Source organism: Pelodiscus sinensis, chromosome 5 (assembly GCF_049634645.1).
Source record: "Pelodiscus sinensis isolate JC-2024 chromosome 5, ASM4963464v1, whole genome shotgun sequence".
In the NCBI taxonomy this organism is placed as follows: Eukaryota; Metazoa; Chordata; order Testudines; family Trionychidae; genus Pelodiscus; species Pelodiscus sinensis.
The window spans coordinates 31,420,929-31,445,804 of NC_134715.1; the positions used below are offsets into that span (position 1 = coordinate 31,420,929).

The 24,876-nt window shown below is 41.0% G+C and overlaps 2 protein-coding genes across 12 annotated transcripts in view; one reads left to right on the top strand and one right to left on the bottom strand.

The window, feature by feature from the left end:
• ZGRF1 (zinc finger GRF-type containing 1) overlaps positions 1 to 14,492 on the bottom strand; it is a 62,195-nt gene extending 47,703 nt beyond the window's left edge. For 5 of the 8 annotated variants that reach the window (XM_075929746.1, XM_075929743.1, XM_075929742.1 and 2 more), the window contains exons 1-9: positions 14,355 to 14,492; positions 10,368 to 10,446; positions 10,174 to 10,254; positions 9,991 to 10,047; positions 8,947 to 9,132; positions 5,843 to 8,189; positions 3,281 to 3,360; positions 626 to 715; positions 30 to 212 (exon numbers count right to left, since the gene is read on the bottom strand). In XM_075929746.1, the coding sequence (XP_075785861.1) occupies positions 30 to 212; positions 626 to 715; positions 3,281 to 3,360; positions 5,843 to 8,189; positions 8,947 to 9,132; positions 9,991 to 10,047; positions 10,174 to 10,254; positions 10,368 to 10,388 (3,045 nt within the window). In that variant the 5' untranslated portion in view covers positions 10,389 to 10,446; positions 14,355 to 14,492. Of the gene's footprint in view, positions 1 to 29; positions 213 to 625; positions 716 to 3,280; positions 3,361 to 5,842; positions 8,190 to 8,927; positions 9,133 to 9,990; positions 10,048 to 10,173; positions 10,255 to 10,367; positions 10,447 to 14,354 lie in introns of those variants that run through there. The other 3 variants (XM_075929745.1, XM_075929744.1, XM_075929747.1) reach the window with 3 other exon arrangements.
• Positions 14,372 to 24,876, top strand: part of LARP7 (La ribonucleoprotein 7, transcriptional regulator) — a 36,755-nt gene continuing 26,250 nt past the window's right edge. For 2 of the 4 annotated variants that reach the window (XM_075929748.1, XM_075929752.1), the window contains exons 1-4: positions 14,497 to 14,635; positions 19,698 to 19,913; positions 23,705 to 23,805; positions 23,904 to 23,987. In XM_075929748.1, the coding sequence (XP_075785863.1) occupies positions 19,706 to 19,913; positions 23,705 to 23,805; positions 23,904 to 23,987 (393 nt within the window). In that variant the 5' untranslated portion in view covers positions 14,497 to 14,635; positions 19,698 to 19,705. Of the gene's footprint in view, positions 14,636 to 19,694; positions 19,914 to 23,704; positions 23,806 to 23,903; positions 23,988 to 24,876 lie in introns of all 4 variants that reach the window. The other 2 variants (XM_075929750.1, XM_075929751.1) reach the window with 2 other exon arrangements.

Below are 24,876 nucleotides of genomic sequence, written 5' to 3' on the forward strand. Positions count from 1 at the left end.
AAAGGCAACTAAAACAAACTTCATTTTACCTGTATTAAGCCAGTCACGGTAGAACTGCTTGGAAGCTGGGGTGACATTAAGTAATTGTCTGTGAGGCTTTCATGGTCAATAGTATCTGGATATTGATTCCATCCTAGCTCTGAGTAGGGAAGTCTCATCATTAACTCACTAGTTGCTGATCCTTGTACCTGGTGCCCTTGAAATTCAACTGGCTATACAATATATTGTGATTATTAAATGAAAGCAAAAACTGCTTAGCAACAATGTTTAGCATTTAGATCTTTTACATATTTATTCTCTGTAAATACAAAGGAAAAACAATTTGTTTGCACTTACAATACTGTGTAGGGAAAGCATTAACTCATGTCTCTGAGTCTCATCATAAATGATTATCCTTATTTTTAATTTTATAGAAAATTGTGACCACCGTGTCTCATTTAATGGACTATGAATTTGTAATCCATAATAAACTGCATACAGAAAGATATAGTAAAAGGAAAACAAGTGGGAAGGCCTAAAATAAATATTAAAAATTTCATTATTTGGAGAATTGTTAAAAATGATGAACCATTATCTTAAATTTTTAAATAGTGTATTGTTAGCACTTAAACTTTATAGACTGTACCTTTGGTTGGTAGTCAAAAATTCTCTTAGCTGTACTACCGGGCCAGTGAGCAGAAATAGATTTCTCTAAGTCATTGTTCATAGATGATTGCTGGATACAAAACACCAGGAATAAATTAGTCAGTACAATCGTTTAATCTGTACATAGTCAATTTGCAGGAAATTCTGGCTGGAAACCTGTTTCCTGGAGAAAGTTCTGAATTTAACCTGGATATAGATTTCAAGATATTTCTGGCAGATGTCGTCTTCTATAAAGTGGAGAATATGACTGCCATTTTTCTTAAAAATTTCTATTCTATAATTTTGCTCTTCAGCTTCCCCCATTGTAATTTCCAAACAATATTTAAACTATTTCAAAGTACATATTCACACATTTTGTAGATGGTATATAGAAGAAAGCTGAAGCAGTTTAAGTTTTCCTACCAATACCTTAGATTAACCATTGTAGGAAGGACAGAAAAAATTAAACTCAGTATGAACATAAGAATCACCACACTGGATCAGGCAAGTGATCTATCTAGTCCTGTGTCCTTCTTCTAGAAGTAAACAGATGCTCCAGAGGAAGATGTTAAGAAACCATGTAAGAAATAATTACTGAATAAAGGGCTGGGGGAAAGTTATTGAGGGAAAGAAAATTCGCCTGCCCTTTTAAGGGTGGCAATTTTGAATTCTGTTGTTCTCCATGGCACACCTCCAACTGCCTTGCCACACACTGGTGTGCTACAGAACAGTTTAAGAAACACTGACCTACACAAAGGAGACGTTTCTTACCATTCCAAAACATACAGTGGTTAGCTTATCCCTCAAAAGATGTCCCACTTTTATGGTATCTCATATAACTCTGGATATTTTGATTTAAATATCCTGATAAGCTCTTAACATAAAAAATATAGTACAAAATGCAAGATCATGCACTGGGGAGGGGGTTTAAACACAAGAATTTCTAGTTTAAACTTTATGCTCATCTGTTGGAAGCAATAGGAGACGTGGATCTGTTGTTCACTGCAAACCATTCATACAACTGTGAAAAAGGCAAATATATCCTGAGGCTGAACCAAGTGAGGCATTTCCAGCAGAGAAAGACCTCATTTGGTATGCAGTACTGTGTACAATTCTGCTGATCCATGTTCTAGAACAGTAGTTTTCAACTTTTTCAAAATTTTGATTCAAGGGAGAGACCTCTTTAGACATATTAGATATAGTCTGTGGAACTGTGAGGGTACACAAACTATAGACTGAAAACAACTGTTCTAGAAGCCTGCAAAATAGATTTCTAACCATCAGATGGTGAGGTTCTGGAACAGACTCACAATAGCAATTGTGGGGGCAAACAATGTAATTAGTTGTGAGAGAACTAGACTAACAGGGTTGCTTGTGACAGTACAAGAAAGGGGTCAGAATTCCTGGGGCTTATGTCCCTAAAAGCTCAGTCAGCAACCATGAGTCAGGAAAAGCTCTTTACGTCCTTTGTATTCTGGAAGGGCTTTTTTAATCTCTGTCCCTTTTTCAGCATTAGGGATTGCTGTGACTGGAGATGCATAAGGAGGCTCAGGACTCTGAAGTGACATCAAGGTATTGGAACAATTTTTGTAGGGGGAGTGCTGAGACCCACTGAACTAAATGGTAAACCTCATATAAAATGGGAACCACTTCAAGCCAGGGAGTGCTGCAGCCTCCGCCCCCAAATTCCAACATCTATGAGGGGCACCAAGCATGTTCTCTCTTTCTTACTTTGCCTGGCTTGTTCTTCATATTCTCGTCTAAGTGATTGCTGTACATGGGATCAGGAAGGAATCTTCCTCCTGGTCAGACTATCAGATGGGAGGAAGAGTTCCACTGACCTCTGCAGTGAGTGGGGGTGGGGCACCTGCAAGAATTATCTGGATATACCTTAAAATCATTTAACTGCCATCGTGAGGGTCTTGGACACTGTCATATCTCAGTCCCTCCTACTTTTTGCTTGTGACACACAACTCTCTGGTCTTCTGGGGCTGTAATATGGTCTAAGTTTGGTTGTTGGGTTTAGCATGTGAGTGATATTGATAGGACTAGATGATCTGGTAGTCCCTTATGGCCTTAAACCTTAAGGCTATGTCTACATTGCACTTTCTTGTGCAAGAACATATGCAAATGAGGTGTGGCGATGAATATCGCCGCACCTAATTTGAATACTTAATGAGCCACCATTTTTGTGAAAGGGGCTTTTGCGCAAGGAGCAGTCTACACTGCTCCTTCTTGCGCAAAACGCCCCTCTTGCGCAAGAGCCGTTCTGCCTGAAAATAAGCAGCAGAACGGATCTTGCACAAGAGGGGGGTTTTGTGCAAAAAGGACCAATGTAGACTGCTTTTTCTTGTGCAAAAGCCTCTTACACAAAATGGCGGCTCATTAAGTATATAAATGAGGCGCAGCAATATTCATTTGAATATGTTCTTGCGCAAGAAAGCGCAATGTAGACGTAGCCTAAGAGTAATATCTTTTGACAATGAAGGCCACAGGTTAACAATGTGTTGTGTTAAAAGTAGGTATAGTCTTCTATTTGCTCATATTCCATCTCCCTGCTTAACTTCTGTGACTTCTGAAAGTATCAAGAGGGTTTTAGGAGCAGCATGGAAACGGATTTTATTTTACATAGGATCAAGCATATGAAATTAATTACCACAGATTCAGGAGAGTCAAAGTATAAATAAGATGTCTGTATATCTTCTGAATAAGACACTTCAGCTAACTGTTGCCTAGCTACAAAAGAAGGAAAAACATAGTAAGTCTTATTTACAATTTCAGTTCAAATAGAAAAAAACTGAACGTTTACAGTAGGGATGTAAACCTTTTAAAAACCACTAACCATGCAACCATGGAATTTTATGTAGTTACATGGTTAAATGGTTTGCCAGTGACGCAGGCCCCTGGAGGCTGCCCATGGTGACCGAGAGTTTAACCGGTAAGGTTAATTGACAAGCTGATGCTTATTAATTAGGGTTAGCCAGTTAAACTCTTACATTCCTAATTTACAGTCTTATCCTGCAACTCTTACTCATGTAAATAGCTATCCCCGTAGAGTCTGTGGTAATACTCATGAAAATAAGGTATGCAAGTTTGGGGCACATGTTTAAAAAGGCTGCTGCTAAGTACCAACAACTACATAAGGTATTTTAGAACACATACTTATTGCACACACTTATGTCAGTGGCATGTATAAAACAATTTGACATATATCATTCCAAAAATGCTGATAAATGACTAACACACTTTACAATCCACAAATTACTGTAAGAGGTCTTCTGGAGCTGTTATTTCATTGAAAGAGCATCATTTTTTAATACTATTGTCTATGGTCATAAAGAAAAATTGACTAGGACTATGACTTTATTGACTGTGGTCATAAAGAAAAATCCTCAACATTCCAGCATAATACCCTAATCCCTGAAAATTTAACTTTTCCTTATGAGATGTTGCCAATGTTTAAGTCCTTAAAGGATGAGATCCTTATTAATTTTTTCTTCATGTAGTTTTGGTATCAAAACAAGTATATGAATGTTTCGCATAGGAAGAGAGAAAAATTTGACAGAAGATCCTAACATCTTTGGAATTAATCCAGTGTCAAAACACTCATCTTTTTAAAAAGTAACACAAAATCCAGTGCTTTCAGCGTAAACAGTTTTGCTGGGGGACAGTTTTTACACTAGAGGCTTGATATTTGCTAAAGTAGTTTACATAATTTTTTTTTTAAGATTATGCCTTGCATCTTAATTTTTCAGATTTAGACATTTTAAATTAGCATCTTTAATTCACCAATGAGTAATCCATATCAGTGTCTACTATTAGAATGGAAAACATAAAATAAAACTGGAATATACAATTTATTTTCCTGTCTGCTTATACATTTTCCAGAAATTACATTGTTCACTTAGTTGTAAGAGTTTCTTAGTTTCCTCAGCTCCCACTAATTTTTAGAAATGATCCTTTTTGTATGTTTTCTATTACATAGGCAGGGTCATTATTTTTATTATTTTAAATCTTTGTTTTTATACACGAATGACAACTGACATAGAAAACACTTTATTTAAATTTCAGAATGAAAAGAAGCCGTCTTCACAAAATAAACCAACTTTCCTCTACATGTTATTCTCCCTTCACATATTGTGCTGCTCACTTTAAAAATTTATTAGATCTTAATAATGTTGAATTAGCTTCAATGGCAATGCATTAGTAACAGAATTTGGCCCATAATCACGTTGTTTTCAACTTTCTTTCAGTCATTTTAATATTATACTTTTATCAAGTTTCAATTCTTACAAAAAAACACGACGAGAAGTCAAATGTTTACCACACCGACTCAAATGTTACGGCCCCCCACTTTCAAGTCCATTGAAGTTCATGTAAAACTTCAATGAGCTAAAGACCAGACCTAAGAGGTATCACTGTAGCTAGTAATTATGATTATGCTAATTAGCAATAAAAGTTGTCACTCTTTCTCTTCTGCAGTTGTAACAAGTAATTCATCTTCAATCCTTTTATTTTTGGCTGCTTCAGCATTCTCTGGCTTGGGGCAGGAGTCAACCTGCAACTTTCAAGCAATAATGGAGGATAACACTCTGCTGAATCACTATTAATGCAATAATTTCCCCTACAGATTGCTAAATGAATTGTCACCCACCAAACTCAAACTCATTTTATATTCCTTAAGAGGCCCAGTCCTACTGTATTGAAGTCAATAACAAAATCCCACTGTCTTCAGTGATGCAGGATCAGACCCTACATTAATTTTTTTCTCTACAGTTGATTGTGAATTTCAGTATCAGTGAAATGATGACTAGCACCTCTAGAAACCAAAGCATTCTAATTTAACTACAAAATGGGTTTAATACAAAGTGAGAGTATAAGCTTCCCCCGCAGTGTGTTTCAACATGACCTAAAATGATGACTTAAGAATGAAAGGCAGTTTAGTTCCTATGCCCATTCAATCCTTGTCTCCTCTGTTGAGACTAGACTAAAAAAAGTTGCTTATCTATGCCAAGATAATTGTGGAAAGTATAAGACCCCATCTGTAGATCATATAAAACTCATACCAAAATTCAGTTTTCTAACTGGAAATACTTTTATTCTCAGCAGAATTAAGTCTTTAGTGTTTAAACCTGGCTGCTTTCTTTTCCCATAATATTGAAATCAAATATTTAAAAATTAATTTTATAATCCAATGTCAACTGGAATTTGACCTAACCTTCCAATTCTTCAGCTGTTTCACTTTTCTCTTTAGTAGTTTCTCTTTGATACAGCAAACCATTATTTTTCTCCATCATTTGTAAGCTTTCTAATGCTGTTGTATGTTCAGTCAGAGATCTTAAAAGAGTAATGCCATTTACTAAGTCAGGAAGTCCTGAAGAATTATCAATTTGAGGTATGTGTTTCAGGAAATCGGTTCCCCTTCTTTTACCTTCCATGGCATCATGAATTGAAGGCATGATGCTTGATCCATTTTCAAACTCAATTTCACACATTCTGTCTTCCTTTGAGGACATATGTTCTCTTGTTAAAGGATAAGTGATAGTTCTGGAAACCTGAGTATGTTCTTTATCTAGTGTATCAAATGTGGTACAGTGTTTACCAGTAATATACTGGCATGGGTCACTGGAATTGCCAACCTTTGGTGGTGAGGCCAATAAAGGATTCACTGGTATAATTTCATCACCACTAGCCATCAAGTAATGTTCTAAAGGACTATCCTGGGAGTTTGTGTCTCCGAGATGTAGAACATCTTTTTCTGGATTTTTGTCCGTGACACAAGTCTGTAAAGTAGCAGGAATATATGAAATAATTTCATTTTTCTCAAATTTGTTTCTAGTATCACATTCATAATTACTGACTCCACCATTCACAAAAGCATCAGAGCACTTTTTATTCTCGATTAACAAGTCTCTAACAGTAGACTGTGGAGAGAAAACCTGGTCTTTCTTATCATCAGTGACTTCAATATTTAATGTACTCGCATTCATCTCTCCAATGTTTTTACTCTCTGAATTTCCCAGTTCAACTAGAGAAAGAGTTAGATCATCTTTCACAGTTTTGTCAAAACATTCACAGGATTTATCACACAGTTGTAATTGCAGAGACTTTCTGGTCTGATTGTCATCTCTCTCCCTCAGAATTGTTGAATATTTGACAACTCTTTCTTCATTATTACGTATTATTACTCCACAGTTCATATGAACCCTCCTCTCACTGTTCTGTGCCATAGCTCCTATTGTCAAGCAGGTTGAACCCTGGGAAAGCATGTTACTTTCACATTCTACTTCATCTTGTGTGTCATTAAAATCAAAAGTTTCTGACAGATTGAAGTTAATTTCCATAAACTGATCAGCTGGATCACTAATTTCTCCGCATGCAACTAATTCCTCACTTACAGCTTCAGGACCAGAAATCCTAGACTCATTAACTATACTTCCTAAATCTATTCTTGGCAGAAGTCCATTTTGTGACTGAGCAGAAGAAACTTCTGAATCTTTAAGATGCTCAGTTACAGTATGTTCATGGCATTTGGGGATATTTGTTTCAAAGATAATGGATGCATTTGTGCTCCTAGTATAAACATCCTCTGAAGATGAGACAAATTGAATGTCACTCTCTTTATTTATATTTGATTCAGGTAATTCACAAGGATTCAGTTGGTCTTTGCCAGAACTCTCATTAATGGCTAACAGCTGAGTCTCCCAATCACTTCCACGGGATGCAGATGCTTGAGAAGCTGTTTTACAATCCCAGCTGTATTGCCTGTCATGATCTGTTTGTTTCTCGCAATTGTATTTTAGCCCTTTTTCAACAGGCTGCACAAAGGCTGCCATGAAATGTGAAGCCTTTGGGTTTTGAGGGTCTTGTAAATCCAAACCTAAATTACTTGCTTTTTTGTCATGTCTCCTTTCTGTGACTTCTTCATCACAAGACTGTTTGGCTGAATTTGGCAACATATAAACATCCCAACTATTAGTTATTGTTTTCTCTGTAGTTGATTGGTGCTGTATATTCTTGGTACTTTCTCTATCAGAGATATCCATATGTGCAGACACATTTCCACTCTTTTGTTTCAATAAAATTCCTCTGCTTTCTGACAACTGACATCCAGAACAACACTCAGTGATTTCGGAAGAGTTTTGATCGTTGCACAGTTGTGTTGGCTTGGATTTCAGAAGTGCTATTATCTGTGCTTTGCTCCTGATGTTCTGAGACAGAGACATACCACTGACTGTCTGACAATTTGATTCCATCTGTCCAGAAATAGAGATGCTGTGGTTTCTATTGTGTATCACTTCTTTGGGAATGCCAATATAAGAAGTGGAAACCAGTGAGGAGACAGACATATGGTCTCTATTGCTGCCTGTGCAAGCATCATTATTAGAGAGTGATGATGAATTAGTTTCAGCATCCTTCTCGCAAGTAGTAGAAAATAAAGGAGAGGTGTTATACAACTGAGAAGGAAAGGACAACAGAGACCGCTTAGATGAATGGGATACTACTGCTTCATCATCTTCCATCAGCACCATTTTCTTTTCAATTTGACGTGGCCCTTGAAAGCCCTAGGAGAAAAGTTTTTATGTTAATATTATTCATAAATCAGCTTTGAAATTTGGAACCTAAGCAGTAAAAAGCAACAGGGCACTTATTATGCTCCATACTCTCATTAAACAATTTGACACATTTATTGAACAATCCCAAATTATGCTTCTTTTGAATTGTACCCTGAATAGCAGCAGTAGTTGTTAAAATAACTCTTGCTTACATATGCCAAGCAAGTTAGTCTTATTCATGCAAGGCAGAGCAGATTTTAATTACACATTTTCTTTCCAATACACTTCACCTATTTTATTTTACTAACAAAATATGTACTAATGCATCCACAGGAAGTTCAGAGCTCCTCATTAATACTTCAAATTAGCATCCTGTAACTAAACAATTTAATATGCTATCAAGTAAACCTGGCTACAATCATGACATTCAGTGTGAATTTAACAAGTCACATATGCAAACAATATACTTACATTAATGTAGTTTGCTGCTAAGAATTAAACCCAAACATTTTGTCTATATATACTTCATTTGATTTCACTCTAATTGAACTCCTCACTTACATGCCCACAATACAGCCTTAGTCATTGGATAACTAGAAAGCACTAGGAAATACACTAAGTTAGATACAATTGCAGGGCATATACCATCAGGAGGGAAATTAGGATTTAAAATAGGTTTTCCCTGACACTAGTGCAAATTATAACGTTCCAATAGTGTTTTAAATTGGATATGAAAGTCAAACATACATATGAAACACAAACATACAGTATGTTTCCTTTTCAAGCCAAGAGGTAGATGGGGCAGAGAGAAACCACTGGGCTTCAAACTATTTCTGTTCAGCGTAGGCGCTTCTGTTTTCTTTGGCTGATCACTACCACAGTTTTCAGTTATTTTTTCTGCTTCAATTGTGATCAAATATCGGTCACTTTCTAAGTCATCTCCAGGTTTCACCTAGAAAAGACAGAGAAACAAAAGTGTTGTTTAATGGCATTATGTATGCTAGCCAGTGGAAAAAATGATAGTTTCTCCTAAGTGTTGTCAAATAGATACTGAAATAATTTGTTTTACAACACAGAAATGAAACAATAATATACAAAATTCACTGTATCCTAGACAACTGGAGCAGACTAGATATGAAAGCAAGCATTAGCTCTAAGTTTCAAATTGTTTTGTGTTGGTTCTAATGTAAACACTCAAATTTGCACAGATTACTAAATACTGTAGCTTTAAAAATGAAGTTTTTAAGCAACTCCTAAGACCATAATTATTTACATAGGTCTATTAGTTTTTGGCTGTACAAAAACTCCATAATATCAAACAAACAGCACTCCATCTCAATAAGCTTGCAATGTAAAAAGGTACTATACAAATCAAAATCAAACATGTAATGGTCAGAGTACATTGCAATTGTAATGCTTCCTAGAATAGGTAAGTCTATGAAGGGTTTTTTTTTTTTAAGAAATTATATGAAAGAATTAAATACATTTGAGAACATTCTAAGCATATGGTTTGCATAACAGCATGAAGTGAAAATTATATATATTCATAATTCATTATCCACCATAAGCCTATTTGTCAGTTATCCACTGTACTAAAATTTGCTATGTGCTGTTTTACATATAGTGACATACAAACAAACAATCTGTCACAGATTATTTTCCAACCTAAACATTTAAGGATCAGAATATTAGCAATGACAAAGCTAGACAAAACTGAAGCATAGGGAACTTTGGATCACATGAAGATAAAATATGCTGCGTCAAATTATTAGCCAAATAAGGATAAAAGCTTTACATGATTATAAAATACCTGAGATTTAACAAATACACTCTCCAAACATTGTCCTCTGTCATCAAATAAGGTTGCCTGTATTGAAATAGGAGAATTTTAAATTTAACAAATGTGTGTTAAGAAGGAACCAGTGACACAAGTAGAAGCTGAAAAAGTGGTACTATTATGCACATGATACTGAATTAAACCTGAATTCTTCACCTTATTTCCTCCAGTAGTGGTTTTCAAAACTCCATCTTGCCATACTTTCGATTTTTTAGTCTTCTGATGAGTGTATAAGACCTTATATTATAAAAAACATGTATATACTGAAATGATTTAGTAGTCATACAAGCCAAGCATATGTGAAATTTGACTATATCTTATATATAATTGTACTTAAAAATAAGACTCACAGTAAACTCCTGACAAGCCATTGCTTTGATGAAACACAGCAATCCAAAGGTTTGCAATGCATATATTCAGATCTTCATACTACTCAAAAAAAAGGGGGGGGGGCATATTTAGAATTCAACTCAGCTGCAAGGCAAGTGTGTCAAACAAAAAAGATACACATCCAGTGCTTTCCCTTAAAGAGTGGGTAAAAACAGGGTAGTGATGCTTGTGAGGGAATATTGGAGTGCTAAAGACTTGTATTCTAAACATAAACTAACAAAAGTAAAGATTAATAGCAGAAATAGCTTTTGTTTAAATATTAATATCAAGAAGAGATCTACTTTTTTAGAAACCTGAACATCTGCAACTACTATTCATTTTAATGGAAGTTGTGGCTCAAAATCATTTTTCAGATAAGTAGGTATTTTTATTTTAGCTGGCTCTTTGAAAACTATTAGCCTAATAATCTTATCAGAACATATAATCTACTACTAAAAAATTAACCAAACTTTCATGTCTCTAATGAGGCTTCATTTTGGGGTATCTAATTTTGAAACCCTCAAATCAATAATCACCCATAAAAAACTTGGCCTAAAGTAGTCAACAGTAATCAAAGCTTTATATAAACACTTCATCATTTTCAAACCTTATGACACACAAATACAGTAGAAAATTAACTGTCAAATATCATAACTTGTACTTGCATGTAAAGAGTTGCACTTAACATTGGGATCTTAATCATAATTATCAATTACTGACACTTCAATTAAAACCACAACCACAGGAACACAGCTAACACTGGCAATTGCTCTAACTTCTTGAAATTACTGGCTGACTGCATAGACAGCAACACAAGTGATAAAGAAATTGTTAAAAGCAATCACACATAAGAAAAGGCATATGAGAAGACAAAGCAGCTATTATAGGAAGATATTAGACTAGAGATTAATTAAGCAATAGTTCATGGGATTTAAGAATTCTTAGTACATTTTTAACATTTAGAATAAGTAGAGATAGGATGAAAAAAACTCATAGGATACCTTTTTGGGGATGAACTAGGAAATTATATTTGAGAAATAATACACTGATTGCGTTACTAGCAGATAAACAGATTCAATTAGCATTCTACATATGTGGTTTTTTATTCCATTGTAAATACATTTATTAAAAGAGGAAATATATTCACACTTTTTCTCATGACAGTGGCTCTCAAGCTATAATAGCTTTTTCATTAAAAATTCCAGTTTTAAAGTGTCTTGTCTTTCAACTTCTTAAATGCTACACACTCGCCACAAGGTGGCTCAGAACATTTACTTTACGTTTATTCTTCTCAGTCATGGTACTGTTTAGAAAGATGTATGGAAAGATCATGTTTCCAACTGTGCAATTCACAGATTGACCATTCTTGTAACAATACCAGAAGAGCTGTCTTCACTTCCCCTTACTTGATCTGATAATGGCTTGATTTAGCATTGTTTACAGAAAGATGGTTACTTTAGAGCAGAATAGGAATTTTCAGATAGTCTTTCTCTTTCCTAGTAATAAAATGGAACAATAAGAATGGAAATGATAGAATCTGTCAAGCAGTCCATGGGTGGGTGGCATGGATCAGCCTTTGTGTTGCACTCCCCCTCAGTACCTGATGCAATCTGGGAAAGTTAATGATTAGAGGCCTGCACAGATACAAAATAGTATCTGCATCCAATCTTCTATTCACAAACAGGGGCTGTGGATATAAGGAGACTGGCAGAGCTTTACTAATGATCCAACCACATGACCAAACTTAATGAATGAAGATGAATCCTGGTCCTCTGTCACCTGAGGCACATTGTGCATATGCTAAGAAGAGTAAACAGCTAGACCATTTTGAAGTAGACTGAATAATAGAGCCACCACTACAGATACATTGGTTTATTAATTCCTGAAAGAATATAATGGCAGCTGCTGAAAGCCTTAATGACCTAAAATAAATCAGTAAGGCAATGTCTACACTCGCAGCTTCTTGCGCAAGTATGGCCATTCTTGCGCAAGAATCCGCAGAGCAGCCATACTGCCTGCCCGCTCTTGCACAAGGAAATTTACAGTACGGTGTGGTAAGAGAGGGCTTCTTGCACAAGAGCTATGCTCTTTTTTAACAGGTGTAAGCCTTCTTGCGCAGGAGCTCTTATACAAGAGGGTATTGTGGACGCTCAGCAGGGATTTCTTATACAAGAAAGCCCTATGGCTAAAATGGCCATCAGAGCTTTCTTGCACAAGAGAGCACCCACACTGCTATGGGCACTGTTGCGCAAAAGCACAGCTTGCACATGGCAGTGTGGACATTTTCTTGCGCAAGACTTCTTGCACAAGAACCCTTGCGCAAGATGTTCTTGCACAAGAAGCCGCCAGTGTAGACATAGCCCCAGTGTGGTAATACTTAAAAATAAGACCCTACTGTATAACGTCTTTCACAGAAACTACCTCAAAATGTAACAGAAGCAAAGAAAGAGACATTGAAAGGAACACAATCACGTTTTTTCATTCAGATCTAGTATCAGAGTTTTTATGGTCCTTTCTTCATTCAGCACACTGTCAACCTGTGGAACTCCTTGCCAGAGGATGGGAAGACTAGGACTTTAACATGGTTCAAAAAAGAGCTAGGAGGTTAGGTCCATCAATGACTATTAGCCAGGATTGGTAGGAATGGTGTCCTTAGCCTCTGTTTGTCTGGAAATGGGGGACAGGAGAGGGATCATGTGAGGATTATCTTTTGTGTTCCCTCCCTCTGGTATTAGCCACTGATGGCAGACAGGATACTGCGCTAGGTGGACCTTTTGGTCTGACCCAGTATGGTGATTCTTATATTCTTATGAAAGGACTGGTACCAATATAAACTGTACTCATATATTCTGTGTAGAGTGTAAAACATTATAATTTTGCTCTCATATCACTCCCCTCATGGCAAAGGTGATTAACAGTTACTCTCTCAAACCATTTAGTAGAGAATTGTCAGAAACACTCCATGTCCAAATACTGGTCTTAGGGAAGTCTATGGGAATTTGACCACTGACTTCAATAATAGCAGAATTCACCCAATGCTGAGTGAGTGCTTTTAAAAATCCCAATGTTAAAAACCAATGGTTTTTACACATGAAAGTTGATTACTAGTGTAGCTGAAGTTGTTAACATTTCAAAGTCAGCTGGAGTGAAGCCAGCGCCAGGACTTATTTTTCTGCCTAAAAGCAAGGTTCTATAATTTTTAAATTTTCTTTTATCTACACGAGGTTTTTTTTAAGTGGAGCAGACCTGGCTACAACACATCCTACATCGGGAGCATGGTGACAGAAAGCACCAAAACCTGCAACGGAAAAGAGTTGGGCTTCTGCTCGCCCCCCCCCCCCCCCCCCCGCGCGCTGGAGCCTCATCGTTTTGGGCACTGTACAGACATGGGGCAGAGGCAGTTCCTGCTAGGGCAGTGGTTCCCAAACTTTTTGGCATCACGCCCCCCTTTTTGATTTCTGAGAAACTCCTGCCCCCCCCCCCCCCGCCCAAAAAATAGCAGCAAAACTTGGAGTGGGATTGTCGGGGGGGAGGGGCTGGGTCGCCTCGCCCCCCCGTTTGGGAGCCCATGCTAGGGAGAGCCTGGTTGCGCAATACTTTGTAACCTCTGCATTTCAAACACCAGCGAGGCCGGAGGAGGCTGGTACCGGGAGGGGAGAGTAAAAATGCTGCGGGGGGGGGGGGGGGGGGACACGGGACGGCCTGTGGCTCTGCTGTGCGATGCCCGACGTTGCGCGTCGCTGACAGCCCGCTCCTGTGGGTGCAGGCAGGGAGCCCGCAGGGCCGCTGCTCTCCTAGTCCTGCCGGGGGGGCTAAACCTCCTTCCGCCCCCCCCCCCCCGGCTCTTTCCCAAGCCGCCTGGCGCGGATGGCCGAGCCTCTCGCTCTGCAGACGCCGATGGGGGGGGGGGCAGAGCGCGGGGAGCGGACCAGCGTCACCTCCTCTCCCCTCCCCCCCCCGCGCGGCACCTCTCGAGCTCTCGGCTCCTCGCCCTGGTTTGAAGCTTTCCCGCGCCGCCAGCTACCGATGACGCTATTTTCCGGCGCCACGGCAGAGAATAGCCCCTCGCGCCGCCGGCCCGCGCTCGGAAGTGCGTCGCGCGCGGGGGGGGCGCCGATCTGGTAAGCCGGCGGCAGGGCAGGCGGGGGCTTTTCTTGCTGCGGCTGAGCGTCGCGCGCTGGCGGTGACGCTGCTGCAGCTCAGGAGAGGCGGGGGGCCCTGTAGGAGTTGGCGGCGGCGGCGGCGGCAGGTGAGAGCCCGGCTCTACGCACCGGGCGCGGGAAGGGGGGAAGCGCGGTGAACTAGGAACACTGTTAACCCTCTCCGCCCCGCCGGCAGGGGGCGCTGCGCGGGGGCTTCGCGCATGCGTCAGGCTCGTGGGCGGGGCGGGGCATTGGCGGCGCGTGGGGGCCGCGGGGGGCTCTGCGGACAGACTGAAGAGCGCTTTTGCCTAGAGCCGCGCAGTCCGGCACCCGCCGTGAACAGCGCCGCCTGCAGGGGGGGAGGGGCGTCCCCAAAGTTCTTTTGTCCCTGGGACAGGTTCAGAAAAGGGGCCGCGAGAGCGCTGAGGCCACGGGAAGAGAGAGATGAAGAAGACTGGGTGCTTGATAGGACAGAGCTCTATAAAATCATGGCGGGTGGAGAAAGTGAATTCGGGATAAAGGCATGTAATTGTTCCCATAGCCTATGAACTAGCCACCCCCAAACGAAACTAATAGCAGTTTTAAAACAAACAGAAGGAAGTAGTTCTTCATGCAGCACACAGCCAATCTGTGGAACTCCTTGCCAGAGGATGCTGTTAAGGCCAGGATTTTAACAGGGTTCAAAAAAAGAACTAGAGACATTCATGGGGGATTGGGCCATCAATGGCTATTAGCCAGGATGAGTAGGAATGATGTGCCTAGCCTCTGTCAGAAGCTGGGAGTGGGCAATAGGGGTGGGATCACTTCATTATTACCAGTTCTGTTCATTCCCTCTGTGGGCACCTGGCATGGCTAGATGGACCTTTGGCCTGAGCCAGTATGGCCGCTCTTATGTTCTTACATTCGTCACTTTTGTCCGTCAGGGCTTGAGGGAGTGACTCCAAAGTACTGTTGCTATCCCCCTCCGTCTGAGCCCTTTCCCAACAATTTGGAATGAGGCCACTGGCAGGAGGGGCAGTTTTGGGATCAGCGCACAGGTGTAGCGAAGAAGCTGCCTTCTGTCCTGCTAGGGTTGGTACTGGCTTCTCCAGCCATGTCTGCACCGCAGTAGAAACTCTGACTTTGGGACTCAGGCTTGTGCACTTGGTGAAGCATCCACGCTGTATTGTAAAGCTGGGCTTTTAGTTACTGGAGCTGGGTTAACTAGTCCAGCGTGCACTACGTAGATGTTCTGAATTGGGTCTGGCTACGGCTGCTGCCATGCTACGAAATGATAGGGTTTAGACACAGAGAGAATCAGACTCTTTCCCTCCTCCCTCCCTTGGATGGTCCCCAAGAGCTGGGTCCCAAGTGCTTGTTGTTTAATGTTAGGTAGACATGTGAGTGGATGAGAGGAGAGGTGGGCTTGAACCTGAGTCTGAGCCCAAATTTCCAATGCAATATAGCACATACTTTAAATGACTGCAATCCAAATTCTACTCCAGAGTCCCCAATTAAGTTAACCCTACTGTAATGCAAAACCAAAAATGTTATCGACTACATGATTAGTCAAGAAGGGAAGGTACTCATTCCTGGTTCATGCCGGGTCTGGGAGTTATGCCCCCCTGAAGCTCTACAGTTTCAATATAGCAAGACATTTAAACTGCACAGTCGCACGGGGAAAACAGGGAGCTCCTGGACCTGACAAAAGCCAGGACTGAGCCAAGCTTGCTCAGTCCCGGCTGCTGCCAGAGCAGCCTTTGTTAATGGCCAGCCCAGGCTGCTGTGAACAGGGGCTGATCCACAGGATGCGGAGCAGCCTTTGCCCGTGGCAAGCCTGGCCTGCCGTGGGCAGAGGCTGCTTCAAGCATCCCCCTCCTCCCACATTGCTGCTTCTGTTAGAGGCAGCAGTGCAGGAAGTGGGGGCAGGCGAGGAGATCTGGCTCCCCCCAGTTTCGGCTCCAGCTCTCCCAAAGGGGGGGAGGGGATTTGGGTAGTCAACTCGACTATCCGATAAGCTGAGGTTTACCAGGTAATCAGCTACTCGACTGCTTGCTTACATCCCTAATTCATAAGTTTTCATTATTGTTCATTTCTGTGCTTTGCTTCTTTGTACATAACACACTGCTCCATTTCAGTCTTGTATTTAAATTACTGGGGCAGCTGATGTTCATGCTAGTTGGAATTGAGCTAGAATTAGAAAATGCTCCACGCAGTAGATGCATTGATGCTGGTTTTAATGTAGTTATGTAAAAAACAAGTAGTTCTGATGACGCTAGAACAGGATATCGCTATAGCTACTTTGAGCAAGAAAATGGAAAAAATGTGTGTATTTTGGTGAGTGCCCCATTTATAAGACAATATTAGGAGTGCAAACTTTTATGATCTTTTGGGCATTTTCTATGACATTATTGTGGTTGAAACCTAAGTGACGTTTTTGTACAATTCTTTGTTTTTAAAGTACAAATCCAAGTCTGATTCACCTAATGAAAATATTTTTATGAACGTCAATTGTTTATTTGGTGTCAACATCGAGTCACTGTAAACCTAAGTAGTGAATGACTCAAAGGGAATGAGTTTCTTCTTCCAAAATAAATTTTTTAGTTTGTGAATTTTACATGTGGAGTGCCAGAAATGATAAATGTTTATGCAATAGTATGTAAATGAAAAAATGTCTGGGTCCATTCAAAAGCACCTGATGGTCTGGATTTGGCCCATGGTCTGCCTATTAACTGCCCTTGCTTGCTTTGTGGGATCACTTTTCTTCTTACCAGAGCTGTGGCTCTTCCCTGCTTCCCCGTGTGTTCATCCGCCAATACAGCTTAATATGTGCTGCTGAGCTGGCATCAACCAGTGCAGCTGAGCAGGCATGTTGAGGAAAAGTATCTTGGCCAGGTATTAGAGCTCATCTTCATTTCTCATCCTCTTTCTTTCCTTGGTTATCTTATTTGGACTCTGAGTCCTGAGGCACTGTATCTTGAAGCTAGCCTTGCTCTGGTCTTCTGACAAAGCCACCACAATGTGGGATCTAATTAGTGCTCAGCACAATATAGCATTTGTAAAGTAAAATGTCGATTTCTGTAGTGTCCTTGATACAAGTTGAACTTCTTTAGTCCAGCATCCTCAGGATCTGATGGATGCTAAACTACAGGAAACCAATATTGTAGCGATTTGGTCTTTTTTATTTATTTGTCTGTCTGTTTGTTTATTTGTTTTTTATTTTATTGATTGCCAAGGGAAATAAACAGAACAATGCTTAGTATGTTCTTACCAATGTGTAACTGTACAGATACACCCAAAATAAGTTTGAGTCTAGCCAAGGCTTATCAGCTCTCTTCAGAAAAAAGTGTTAGTGTTGTTACACAGTTTTACTGTATTGGCAGAAGGAAATGAGTAAATAAAGCATAAAAACATGTTTTTGCTTAACGACATTACCAGCATTTCCGCTGCTTGCTGGGATCCAAGAAGTCATTTAAGGGGTAAACTAGAGTTAAATAACAGCACAGAACATTGAGAGCCAGGACTGTCATCTGTCAACTTTACAGGACAGTGGGAAACTTAGACACACCTACAATAAGATGACATTTGGGTCACTAAAATCATGCCGGATCATGGATGTTGCTGGACAAGAGAGGTCCAACCTGTACTGAAAGCTTCCTAAATTCTTTACAGATTAGTTGGATACTGAGAGTTAAGTGATGGTGTAGACAAGACAAGCACAGCTTCCATGTGGTGAGCAGAAGTTCTCAGAGACTTGGATATTAGGTGTTGTATTCCAGACAAGATCCCCTCTCCAAAAAAAATCTGTAATTCCTGAATATTTTATTTGGAAAATTGGCTTGCTTTCTTTAACTTTTAACTGGACAGTCATCAGAGACATCCTCTCTCTGAAAAAAAGTGCCACTAAATAGTAGTACAATTTTTCCTGTAGCGTCCGACCAAATATTATATTGCATTGCTGACGTTTGTCTTGCTGTGTGATTTGAACTCATGTTGAACTTTTAGCTCAATGACAGGAGCATGACCTTACTTATTCTTTCAAGCTAATTGACAGCTTGTTGACCTTAAGCATCTTGAATGGTCAGCTCACAGCAGGGAGATAAACTGGAATCTTGCTTAAAGAAGCCTGATTTACACAATAATCTGAAAACCATTTCCATTTTTATGCGATCTTTGGCTTCCTCTCTGTTTCTCCCTGCAAACACCACTTCCTGGAACATTGTATTGTAATACTAACCATTGACCAAGAAATGGAAAGACCTTTATGTTGCTATCATGTGTAAAATACATCAGCCATTGTGGCAACTTCATTTTTAGACAGCTTTCACTCATGCCAAGTTGCAGTTGTTTTTATTTCATACATATATAATACTCTGAAAGATTGATCATTCTTAAGGAGGTAGAGATTGAAGAGTGACTTGGGTCAAAATGAATTCTATACCTGTGTAACTTGTCATCTTTCCTCAAGTTACATCCTGTTTTCTAAGAGTTTGATTTTATTAGTTGCCAAGAGCCATCAATGGGATTTGAGGATGCCCAGTGCCTCACAAGATCAGGTCCTAAATAACTGCGAAAAAAGGAAAACATTATTTTTTTTTATACAGCACATCCAGGTTATAATGTATACTTACAAAAACAGTATTCATTAGTGAGCCCAAATTTTGGTGGTCTTTTTAATCTTTGACACAACATTAAGAATGTATTGAAAGTTCATAGTACTGTACTCAGAAGATGTCAACTGAAAAATTTTGGATCTCCACATTGTTTCCTGGTATAATTTCTGGCAGAGGTGTATTTTAGCTTTTTATAATCTGGAAACGACTGTTTTCTTAAGTGCATCCCATTGCCATCACAAATCCAATGGTGTTGATTGCTATCACTAAGCACTTTGGTGTTGCATTCCTCTGCAAGGAAGCAAACTGTTCTTTAAGTTGGGATTCAGACCCCAAACTTATAGCTATATCGTTAACTGGTGATAATCAGCCTAAGATCCTGGAATGACTAGATGGGCAAGATAATATCTTTTATTGTATCAACTTCTGTCTTCCTGGGACCAACATGGCTACAGCAACAGACAGGCATAAAGCTTTTGAAAATTGTATGAAAGATGCTATAGAAGAGCAAACCAATATTACCTACACTTGAGAGGGAAAACATCTGTTTTTTACAAAGTTATGTTTAAATTTTCAGGTGACAGAATGACTGGCTTGGAGAATGAAACTGTAAGGGACAAAGCCATGGAAGAGGAAAGCACAGAACAGAAAAGGGAACGAGAGAAAAAGAAAAGATCCAGAGTTAAACAGGTTCTCTCAGATATAGCAAAACAAGTGGATTTCTGGTTTGGAGATGTCAATCTTCACAAAGACAAATTCCTTCGAGAACAAATAGAGAAGTCTAGAGATGGATGTAAGTTTGCTCCCGGGTAAACAAATTTGCTTTGAATTTTCTTCAGTAGTAGTTTTCTAGATTATTGCGTATATAAATTATGGACATATTCTGTATGTATAGCTGCTGTGGACGGAGAAAAAGCAACTGGAGTAATAAATGTACACTTTCAAGAGAGATGGTTACTGGGCCGATGAGGAATCTTATTTATCCATAATCATTTCTTTCCTTTCCTTCTCTTAAAGTCAGTTATAATGTTGCTTTTGGATAATGTAATGGGGGAAAATTTATGGTTCTTTTTTCATTTTATTTTTGGTTTTTAAATCCATTAACAAATATGAAAACATACAAACTCGCTAATAGTATTTGGCATAATGTAGTGTAGCTGGCATGGAATCATGAGAGCTTTCGCTGTGTTTGTACTCTTGGTTTTGTTCCAGCTTTTTTTAATTTAGTGTTTTAGATATGCTTTGATGAGTGGGATTTTTTTGCATGACAAGGAAGGATAGTGAGAGTTCTGTTTTCTGTCCTGTTCGTTTTTGTTTGTGTGGTTTGTTTGACTTTTACCTTACAAAGCAAAAAGCTACGGGTGTTGCAAATGTTTACTTATGCTTCTAAATGGACCACAGAATGCCTGTCATTTCGAGATGTAAAAGGTTCTATTAGTTATATTGTGCTATTGGATGTGAAACTAGTATAGACACAAAGGTGCTTTAATTTTTGGTAAGGTATTATGGACATCCTCTTATGTGGGTATGGTAAATGAATACTGTATACAGACTGAACCCCTCTAAACCTAGATTCACTCGTTCAGCAACATCCATGGTCCAATAGGACCATGGATTTTTCTGGACTAAGTCCCGGGGGAGGACTGGCCGCAAGGAGCTCAAGCAGGCTGCCTGCAGGCGAGGTGCGGGGGGGAGGGGCAGCAGCCAGGAGCCCTGTTGTATAAATCTGTCTGGGACAGTGACAGGGAGGCTGGCCCACCAGAGGAGCTGGCAGGGCAGCGGGGACCAGCAGCTGTGAGCTGGCAGGCCCAGTTCAGCATAGGAATGTTAAATTGCAGTTACTAGGCTAATTGTATAGTTGACACAATTTATATCGACTATACAATTAGTCAATAAGATTGCTGTGCAGAGCTGCAGCAGGAATAGCTCCGGGAGACATCTGCGCTGTGGCTCTGCATTTTAAACGTAGTAAGAGGCGCACTCTGCATTTTAAATGTAATTAGAGCTACTGGCTCTTACTGGATTTTAAATGCAGAGGTGTAGTATCCAGGAAAGCTGGGACTGCTTGGTCCCGGCTCACGCTGAGTCTAGCAGCCCCTGTCCACGGTGGACAGGGCTGTCCATGCGCAAGGGCTGCATTGGCAGCAGCCCTTGTCTGCAGCCAGCCATGGCTGCTATGAACAGGGGCTGGTGCCGGAGCAGCCTCTGTTTACGATGGCCAGGGTTGGCAGCGGCTGGGGAAGCAACCCCTGCCTGTGACCAGCTCTGGCCACTACAAACAGGGTTGCTTGGTGGTGGCAGCCCCTGTCTGTAGGGGCAGGGGAGAAGCCCAGCTCCCCAATGGGACCCCTGTGGGAAGGGGCTACTTTGCAGCAGCTTCCCTTATCTCCCCTTCCCCTCCCCCCTGCTAACTCTGTTAGAGGCAGCGGGGGCAGGTGGCACCCTAGAGCCACTGCTGGGGGGAACCCGCTCATGTTTTCCCTCCCCCCTTACTGCCTCTCATAATGGCAGCAGGGGTGGGAGTGCTGCAGGGATCACAGGGTGAGTGGGGACTCAAGCTGTCCTGCTCGCCTCTTGTTCCCACTGAGGCACTTCAGCCTTTGAAATGCAGCAAGACGTTTCCTTGCTGTGCCTCTGCCTCCCCTGCCCACATAGAGACAGTGCTGGGGGGAACCAGCTTTTAAGCCAGCTGCCCCTAGCACTGGCTCCTGCTTCCCCACTTTGCTGCCTCTGATAGTTAGCAAGTGGGGGGGAAACGACAAGTCAAGTCACTGCTCAACTATCTCATAAGCTTATACTTATCAGAGAGCCGACTAGTTGCTTACATCCCTAGTGAGGCAGTGGACTCGTGGAAAGGCAGCAGGGCCAGTGAGAGGGGGTAGCTGGCTGAGAGGCTAGTGGCAGCAGGGCTAGTTGCCTTGCTGGTTTGGCAGCATTGAGGCCAGCAGCCTGGTTGTGGCCACAAGCCCAGCTGAGTCATCGGCAGAGGGGAGTCAGCAATGAGGTCAAGGGCCAGGCCAGAAGTGGAGTCAGGCTAATAAGGGGACCAGTGGTAGCGGGGCCAGAATTGAACTCCTCAAGTCTGGCAAACTCCCTCATTCAGACTGGACAGGTCCCAAAGATGCTGGAGGAGGGAGGGTCCAACCTGTACTAAAGTTGCTTTATATCGGGGTGGGAAACCTAAGCCCCCAGCTTGCCTGCATCTGACTCCTGAGGCTTGGGGATTCCCCACCCAGCATGAGGCAGCCAGTACTGGTACTTCATCCCTGCAGCCCCCTACATCTCCCTCTTTAGGGCTGGAGCTTGCTGTTGGCAAGGGTAGTCCCGAGCCTCGCGGGCTCAAGTCAGGCAAGCTGGTCCAGATCTGACCCATGAGTTATGTCTGGTGGGAGGAAGGAAGCAGCTCTATGCACTAGCACTCCCTTTCTCCCAACTGGGGAAATGGCAGCGCAGCAAAGCGCTTCCTGGAGGCTTTTGCCCCACCGCCGCTTCAATTGGCCATAGTTGCCTGGGAGTGGCCAGGGACTCGGAGCCATGTGTGTCCCCTGGGAGCTACTCCATGTAAGTGTCCTCTATATCACCCAGACCCTGTACCCACTCCTGCAACCCCTCCTGTCCAAAGCCCCCACTCCCAGTACACTCCTGCACCATACCACTCTCCTAGATCCACCAACCTCCAGCCTACTCCTGCACCCTCCCTCCTGCCCAGATCCCACACCCCAAACTTGCTTCCTGGCAGTTCCCTCCCACACACTGAACCCTTCATTTTTGGCCCCACCGCAGAGCCTAGGGGGCCCCACAAAATCTACTAGTGGGCCCTCCTAAGTTCTGGTGTGCAAAGGGAAAGTGGGAAGTGTGGTTCTGCTTCTCTGTCCCAGGCCATGTCAGTGAGGTGTGGGTTTTTTGCATCTCGCTTTTGTGCAGCTTCCAAGAAAGGTACACCATCCTTGCTTTATATGAAATGCTATGTAAGCTGACAATCATATTAAAGCTCCCTTTCAAAAGTGGTATATATATAATAAACTTACTTGGTAAAAACATTTTACCGTTACAAATATTACAACAGTTTCTGTCAAACTTTTAGAAACATAACTCATTACTACTAAATAGAGGGAGTAAGAAATCTTTTGTCATAAGGGGCATTGGGTTGAATATGGACACTGAGTACTTGAGGAAGGCACATCATCAGTATAAAAGGATTTTTGCATCATAAAACCACAGTGGAAAGGGCTTTTTCTTTGTTCCTTTCTAAAGAGAATAGTTACCAATTGGAATTGGGGAAAATAGATCGTCTTTTGGAAAGAAGGGTAATGGGGTGTGGGGAATAAAATCTAAGATCACAAAAAGTCTAAATTACATGAGTAGAAAAAATCACTTTTATGTAAGTTCTTGTCATTAGTCCACATAGTTACAAACCAGAGATATGCTCTTGCAGCCCTTATGCAGGGAAATAGTTCCAGTTATTTCTATGATATTTTAGAATACATCAATACAATATTGCTGATCGGCTGCTAATGTGAATGAGGCCTGAATATGTTTTCCTTTTTAACTTGTACTATTTTCACTACTTGGTTTTTTTTCCAGATGTTGACATATCACTTCTTGTATCATTCAACAAAATGAAAAAATTGACTACTGATGGGAAATTGATAGCCCGAGCAGTGAAAAGCTCATCTGTTGTCGAAGTTTGTATTTTTTAGATTATTTTTTAACCTATTACTATAGTTGTGGTGGCAGACAATACTGTAGAAAATGCTGTCCTAATTTTCTTTATTGCTCTTAGCTGGATTTAGAGGGAACTAGAATCAGAAGACGTCAGCCGTTAGGTGAGCAACCAAAAGATGTGGATGGTCGTACTGTATATGTGGTAAGGTTGCATTTGTTACATGTGTCTCATGCCTGTACGCTTTATGGATTGTTCTGTTGTCTATGAAGGTTAATGTAAAACTTATTTCTTACTAAATCTTACACTGTAAATTGCACAACTCATGGTCTGTTTCTGTCTTGAAAGTGCTATACCAGGAGAATGGGTAAAAGGATTAGAAAACATGCCTATAAATAAAGACTCAAACAGATTTGTGCTTTCTGTTTTAACAAAGAAAAGGTTGAGAGGTGGGTTGATTACTGTCTACAAGTATCTAGTTGAGAATTGCTAGTCTTTGCAACAGTTAAACACCTGCTATTCAGGTTTGTGGCACCAGATTATGGTGCTGTAAAACTTGAGATGTAGATTTGGGGGTTCAGACTGGGCCCACATCCTGAACTCCAACCCATACCCAAATGGCTGCACCACAGTTTTACAGCTCTGCTGTCCAAGCCCTACAGGCCCAACTCAGTTGCCCTCAGTCAGCTGTGGGTGTATAAATGCTGTGTAGGCATTCCCTAGGGCTATGTCTACACTGCAGTTAGACATTTGTGACTGGCCTGGGGCTAAAGAGATGTTCAGTTGTATTGCAAAGGTTCAGGCAAGGGCCTGAACTCTAGAACCCTGCCACCTTGCAGAGTCCCAGAGTCCAAGCTGCAGCCTGAACCTAAATTAATAGCCCTTCAACCCAAGCCAATTGGTAGAGGGCAGCCAAATATTTTTAATTGCAATGTAGACATTCTTTAGAGTCGTTGATAGGTTCTGCTTCCATCTTGAGAGGGTGAAGGAAAGGTTTCAATACAGGATCAACACGGATCACTTTTATAGTCTTAGATGAGGAGGAACACATCCTTGCATATCACCAAAAAATCTTCTGCTCTTGTGCTCACCA